Here is a 7,000-nt window from a genome sequence, read left to right as displayed (position 1 = left end):
CTTTTTGTACAGATTAAGCAAATGAGATCTATCGTTAATGAGCTTTAGAGATGGCGGTAGGCGGATTTTGTCCCCTTTGGACAGAGCTAGGCTAGCGGGTTCCCCCTGTTTCCAGTCTTGATGCTAAGCTAGGCTAATTTGCTGCTTGCTTCGGTTACATATCAATCGGACAGACGTGAGAGTGGTGTCGACCTTTTTATCTAACCCATGACAAGAAAGTGAATAAAGTGGAATTTCCCATGTTGTCCAACCACCCCTTTAAGTAACACAACACAGCCAGGATCCCACAACATGGAGGCACAAACAACTGAATTCACTCCTGATGTCGCTGCATGTGTGCGTGGCTGTGAGAGATCTCCACTGCTGAAAGATCCTGCATGGTGAGTACAGCCCTGCTATGAAACAGCACTCAGCCAGCCTTTGATATGAGAGCTGTGTAATCACATTGTCACTGCGGTCACATTAATAGGGATGCATGTAAATCACATGATACAAAACCTGCACAGCAGCAGTTGGAAGGACATCTGATATATTTGTGCGCTGCTGCTGTGGGATATTACGCACAGGTATTATAGCTACCGTTATGCATTTATATTATGATATGTATCCAAACAACAGCAATGTGATTTTTAAAACACCGTTCAATGAAGCAGCCTTTGATGTCATGTTCAGGCAAATCTCCGTATACTACAGTATACTTAGTTAGCTGATTTATGCTAATAGAAAAATCCCTCTAGTAGCATGTATTGCCATTTTCTTTGCTCAATTATTAATGCTCAAAGCTCCCTCGCCGTTGCACACATCACAGTGTCATGAGATTTAAAGGAAGTTTAATGTTATTGCACTCTTGCTGACAACTCCAGGGATGCAGAGGGAAGCTTTTGATGAAGCCAGGTGTCTGTTAAACCCTCAGAGACGATCGGTGATGGATTGACATTTGTGACATGCAACAGAAAATTGCAAATGCAGGGCACATAAAGCGCAACAGGCAATCAAAAAGGCCGTGTAACGGCCGTGACGCCGGAGAGACAGTTTGGCCACAAGTTTAATAAAATGAAGCAGCTCACAGGGACGTCGCTCCGATGTGAAACGACGTTCCAGGATGCTCGGGTGTGATTTATCTGAGTTCAGGCCTCAGTGGGAACATGCACACGTCCTATCATGAAATGGAAGACCAGCTGCCTCCGAATCAAAACATGTGTCACGCTCATATCTTGAGGTTAAGGTTCAAGCTATCAAGAAAGGCAAAGAAAAAGTAAAAGACCTTGGCAGAGGGCAAAATCATACCAGGGATGAGCCTTTCAGCGCTACATTATAAGGATTATTACTTGTGAAAGTACACCTCGTTAGCTTCGCTTATAACATCGCCTTCAGCATGCATTAAATGGAACATCGGTGCAGGATGTTTACAGTGAGTGTCATAGTAACTTAAGGAAATGTGAGCGTTAAGAAAGCTTCGGTGATCTGATGGCTGCAATAAATAATGCACAAGCTGACAGACGGTAAGGTCATGCACATGGTAAACAATTCTGTCTATTACCCATGAACAAAACCCAAAAGATTCAGATCAGTCTGTCAACATGCACATAGGTCCTCAAACTATATTCATGCTGCGTGTTATCTTCCTCTCGCTTTAAAAGAACAGTTTGACACTTGAAATACGCTTATTCACTTTCTTGCCGAGAGTTAGATAAAAAGTTTAGTACCAGCCTCGTGTCTGTGTGCTAAATATGAAATTACAGCCAAGAAAGGGTTAGTTTGAGGTGCTTTTCCAGTTCCAGGAGCTTTAATTTTTGTCATTTTTAAAAAAAATTTAATCGCACCAGCTTTTCAAATGTGAATAATCATCAGTTTTCTCTGTTTTCTGTGACAATAAATTTAAAACATTTGGGTTTTTGACTGATGGTCAAACAAAACAAGTAATTTGAATATGTTAATATGTTGTTTTTCACTATTTTCTAACATTTTATACACTGAACAATCAATTGATTACTAAAGAAACTATTTGCCAGATGTATTGATGTTGAAAATAATTGTTGGTTGCAGCCTTACATTTTCTCCTATGATGGATTAATTCTACCTTTCCCCAGGTTTTCTGTGTGTTAAATACTTGACACACGGAAAAATTGACAGAGCAAATCCCAATGCACTGGAGGAACTTTTACACCCTGGGAAAGTTTCTGGACATTCGTCCCTCAAAAATTAAAGTTCCTGGAACTTTTGATTCAAAAGCACCTTAGGCTAACTTTCTCTTGGCCGTAGTTGCATATTTAGCATACAGACATGACAGTGGTATCAATCTTCTCATCTAACTCTCAGCAAGAAAGCGAATATGCGTACTTCTCAAAATACTGAACTATTTCTTTTAGTCTCTTTGCTTCCCTTCACATCTGCTATGTTAGTTCATGAGTTTTTGTCCTGTTGTTGACTAAACGGTTTCCAAAACGTAACGAAAACCTAGTATCATTTTTGCTCCATTGTAAGCCGATGGATAAAGATGATTTTAGAGCCTCTGGGTAAACGGGACGCAGGCGTCCATTACCTTGTCTCCACCAGCCTGACCGTAACTCCGCCATGGCCAGACTGGCTGAGAGCCAACATCTCCTCTGATTTTAGAACAGGACTAAACAAGGCTGCACCACAGCTGACCCAGCAGGCCTTCACAGCCGGCGTGGCCACAAACCGAAGGGCAGTCACCGATTCAAAATAAGGACACAGAATGAGTGGCATTTAGTTAAATAGTTCAAAAGGGGGATTAATAATCTAAGAAAATATGTGATTGGAAGGTTAACAACAAATTGCTCATCTTCCTTCACTGAAGAGCACAAAGTTATTGTTACGATAAGTAAATGTTTAGTACACGGACTCGATGAAAAATAAATAAATAAATAAAAAACACTAAACACAACCGCTGTTTTCAGATTTCACTAAACTTTGGCTAGATGTTAAGATCAGAGGAGTTGCTAACCTAAAAACACCACATACCACAGCCAGCTGGAGCCGGGCTGAGCTGAGCTAGTGGAGACCAGACATATTATTCATCCTTCTTGGCGACTGCCCCCTGTTGTCCGTCCTGCGGGGAGACCCTCTGCAGTACCAACAGACCGGAGAAGGTCAGAGAGATCCCAACCCACCACAACGTAATCTGGGCTTCACCAAAGATCAGCTGGCCTAGGAAAGCCTGCAGAGGTGAAAGAATCGGGGTGTCTCCTTAGTCAAAGTAAATTAGCCTCTACAAAGCCATTTAAATCACAGCCGATAAGGAAACCTTGATGGAATATGTCAAACAAGGAGCTTTTATTGTCAAGAGGTAAGACACCTGTATCACTGCGACGAGTTATTTCTGAATATAGTGCAGCCTACTTTCTAAAATAAAGCATCTTATATAAGGAAGAAAGGATGTAATGTGATTCCAAAACTATGGTAGTTTACACTCCACTACTGTCTGACGTGAAATATTTTGCTTGGAGGACAAGTAGTGAGGCCACAAAGAAAATACAAGAAGAGTGAACAAGAGGACTTGTAAGAGAGGCTGCTACTTACAGAAGATATGAAGTTGGAGGCGGTGGTGGTCACAGTGGTTCGGGTGGAGGAAGAGGAATACCTGAGTGCTTTGGCAAGGAAGGTCCACATCACAGCGTTGCAGGTGAAAAGGAGTCCGCCACACAGCAGCCTCAGAGGGATATGGAGCTGGAAGGTACAGACAGAAACTCACACAAGAAGCTCCTGACAATTCTTGATTCTTTTTATTCTGTTTCCGCTTGAATCCCTTATAGGTGTATGACACAATTCTTTATACTGTGCGTCCGTGGCTGTTCCATTGCTGCAGCCAGGTGCACATTATTCACCCCTGCAAGCGTGATTCAGCCAGGCCTGAAGAGGTACAATGCGCGTATTCTTAAGCTGAAAGCCCTGCAGTCACTGATACAGCGGTGGAAGAAGAAGTAAGAGTAGTGTTAGAGCCAAGTATGCAGGAGAGAATTGCCAAGAATATGCAGCTCTATAGATTCATTGCTGAATGATTCATTTAAACCAGTAATGACCGTGGTCAGCTTCGGCTCCGTGCTTGCGGTACGAAACAAAGAACATGGACTTTGGAGTTTTTACCGAAGCATTCCTCAATTATATGCTCTTGGCTTAAATGGGCATTTCCAGGAAATAGCCAGAGCCACACTAGCAAATAGTAAAACCACAGTATTGTCAGAAATACTTAAATCACCAAAAGTAAAAGTGCTCACTAGCAGAATGCCACCTTCAGAGTGTGCCTTTTTTTTTTTTTTTTTAACATATTATACTATTAGATTATTAATACTGATGCATTAATATGTAGGCAGCATTTGACTGTTGTAGCTGGTCTAGGTGGAGCTAATTAACAGCATAATATACCGGCTAGTTCGCTCTGTAACACGGCTTCATTATAAAATCTTAATCTGCAAAGTGCAAGGTAACCGGTATAGCTGTCAGGTAAATGTAGCAAAACATACAGTATTTTCCTCTGATGCGTAGTGCAACAGAGCATAAAATGAACGCAGAGTACAACTACCTCAAAACCGTACTTCAGTAGCCTACGGTACTGGAGTAAATGTACTAATTGCTTTCCACCACTGCACCATCACAGCAGAAAAGCCCCGAGATGATTAACACACCCTGAATAAACGGAACTCGGGACGGTATAAATCAACTTAATACATCATCACCGAAAGCGACGGCCCCAAATATCACATCTAATACAATTTAACTTGAGAATTATACACCTGTGCAATCTAATACAACTGTTCCACCAGAAAGTCTGCTACACCACCTTCAACTCTGACCTCAGGAATAAATATATCATTGAATTTACACAGTTTTCGACAAAAACTGGATACTACATTATGTACTGAATCGGATTAGATTGTACAGGAGTACCTAACAGAGTACGGTGTAGGGTCCCTGTTATTTTGTCTATCCCCTATATGTCTCAAATCCCAGATGAAGTGTGAAAACCATCTGCGACTGATTAAACAAAGCCCCCCCCCCCCTGCTTTTTGGGACCCAGGGCGGTCGCCCGATTTACACAGTTGGTAGCCCGGCCTTGCTGACAAGATGCATTCAAACCTCGTGGTGCACATTTAGAGCATTTCCTTTGCAAAGCTAATTTTCTATTATTGTCCTGCAGACTTAAGGTCACTGTTTAAGGCGTCAGACAGCTGCGCGCAGAGGTTTCTGGCGTCACTGCGTGCGGAGAGTGTGAAGGTCACACGAGAAACCCGGACCCCTCTCCGAGTCACCAGCTCAACCACGGGGACAGGATACGGGTTACGAAATGACGCGACAGCACGCGCATCACACTCGTATGAGCTGCAATGTCATTCAGCACGCGGACTTGGCACGAGGGCGCAGCTGCAGCATGGGCTCCCCCCCCCGCGCGCGCGATGCTGCTGATGCTGCTGATGGTGCTGATGCTGAGGGAGTCAGGAGAGGAGAGGAGGGGAGCGGGCGGGCGGGGATAACCCCCTTCCCGGCTTCCTCAGTGAGAAATCACCCCGCTCGCGGGCACGCAGGTCGGCGCTTCTCTCATGCACATCCATCCTCACCGGGTTAATAATTAACTTTAACTGCGGCGATGCCTCACCCGGTCACAGGTGGTGGTTTCGTCCGCTTGTCTAAATTTCCGCTGCTCTCCCCACGTCCGGAGTCCGGTTTCACAGACTCCCTTCAGGTAGTCGGCTCCGAGGGACAGCTTGGCCGACGACGACGCCACGGCCCCGAGGAACCCCGCCAGCAGTGCATAGAAAACACCCGGGAACATGTTGACGATGACAGCCGAGGCACATAATTTTCTACTCCATCTTTACATTGCTGCTGCTGCTGCCGCTGCTGCCGCTGCTGCTGCTGGTCCGGATTGAGCTGCCTGCATGGTCGTGTCGCCGAGCACGTTTTCCTGCACTTTCCACCGACTGCCGTCCGGCGGCAGTCACACTACACATGATCAACACGGAGCAGTGCGGTGGTTGGACTAAGAAGCCCCTGTGGCATTCTGGGAATTGTAGTTCCATATTTTTTTTTAAATTTTTTTTTTAAAAATTAAAAAACAAAACCTTGACTGAATGAAAAATGACTCGGAAGCAGCAATAAGGTGTCTCCAAACATGCAAGAATCATAATAAACGACATTATTATTATTATTATTATTATTAGAGGGAAAAGATTGACCAGTGTTTGAACTGTACACCCCCTCTCCCAAAAACACACACACACACACACACACACACACACACACGAACACACACACACACACACACACAAACAGAGTCTCATATGCTATTAATACTGAGAAGAGGACAGTCAATGCTAATGTAATGTCCTTGAGTGTGGGAGGAGAGTAAAGTCCGACACCACTTGATCCAGACTGCTCGAAACGCAGAGACAGACCTCTGTTCCCTGCAGCATACGGATGAGGTGCATTATAAAGAATCATTACATGAAAACACACAGCGTCTAAGTGGGATGTATTGGAGGAGTATATGTGTGTGTGTGTGTTTTTATGTGTGTGTGGGCAGTAGAGGGTTACACATGTACATCCACACATGGGCCTTATTCACTCTCCTCTGTGCCCTTTATAGAGAGACGAGCCTTTCAGAGAGGAGGGACCAGAACAGGACTGAATTATTGTCCCAATTAGGGGGTAGAAAGTGGAGCCACGGTCATGAATGCATGGGCCTGTAATGACTGTATTAATCAGAGCGTCGTAATAAAGGCAAGAGTCATAACAGACAGACGTCCATCTCTTCATCGGACGCGGCAGCTTGAGCCTTTGGCTGTAGACGGAGAATCGATCAAGAAATAATGGTGCGAGAGTTCCTCATTCATTTAACGTTTATATCATAGTGACAAGTATATAGCATGGGCCAGTACCACGTACCACAGCATTTGTAGCCTAAGATAGTTTGCAAATCCTTTACACGAAACGGAAGGAAATGCACACAAAACAGCACAGAACACAAGCAGCGATACCATTG

The 7,000-nt window shown here is 44.1% G+C and overlaps 1 protein-coding gene across 1 annotated transcript; it reads right to left on the bottom strand.

Moving 5' to 3' along the window:
* Nucleotides 1–1,905: 1,905 nt before the first annotated feature.
* Nucleotides 1,906–5,883, bottom strand: LOC120786585 (transmembrane protein 42). Its single transcript, XM_040122096.1, has 3 exons — nucleotides 5,615–5,883; nucleotides 3,544–3,690; nucleotides 1,906–3,181 (listed from the first exon to the last, which is right to left on the bottom strand). The coding sequence occupies exons 1-3, from the start codon at nucleotides 5,789–5,791 to the stop codon at nucleotides 3,035–3,037; spliced, it is 471 nt and encodes a 156-aa protein (XP_039978030.1). The 5' UTR covers nucleotides 5,792–5,883; the 3' UTR covers nucleotides 1,906–3,034.
* Nucleotides 5,884–7,000: the final 1,117 nt, after the last annotated feature.

The sequence above is a fragment of the Xiphias gladius genome, chromosome 24 (assembly GCF_016859285.1).
Source record: "Xiphias gladius isolate SHS-SW01 ecotype Sanya breed wild chromosome 24, ASM1685928v1, whole genome shotgun sequence".
In the NCBI taxonomy this organism is placed as follows: Eukaryota; Metazoa; Chordata; class Actinopteri; order Istiophoriformes; family Xiphiidae; genus Xiphias; species Xiphias gladius.
The sequence above is the reverse complement of the archived record's forward strand: the minus strand, read 5'-3'. Positions and strand labels throughout refer to the sequence as shown.

Bases quoted from the DNA above. Each gene is read 5' to 3' on its own strand.
- LOC120786585 (XM_040122096.1), bottom strand. From the start codon at position 5,791: ATGTTCCCGGGTGTTTTCTATGCACTGCTGGCGGGGTTCCTCGGGGCC. The intron at 3,691-5,614 runs GTGAGGCATCGC...TGTACCTTCCAG, and splicing joins AAACCACCACCTGTGACCGG to CTCCATATCCCTCTGAGGCT. The intron at 3,182-3,543 runs GTAAGTAGCAGC...TCACCTCTGCAG, and splicing joins CCTCCAACTTCATATCTTCT to GCTTTCCTAGGCCAGCTGAT.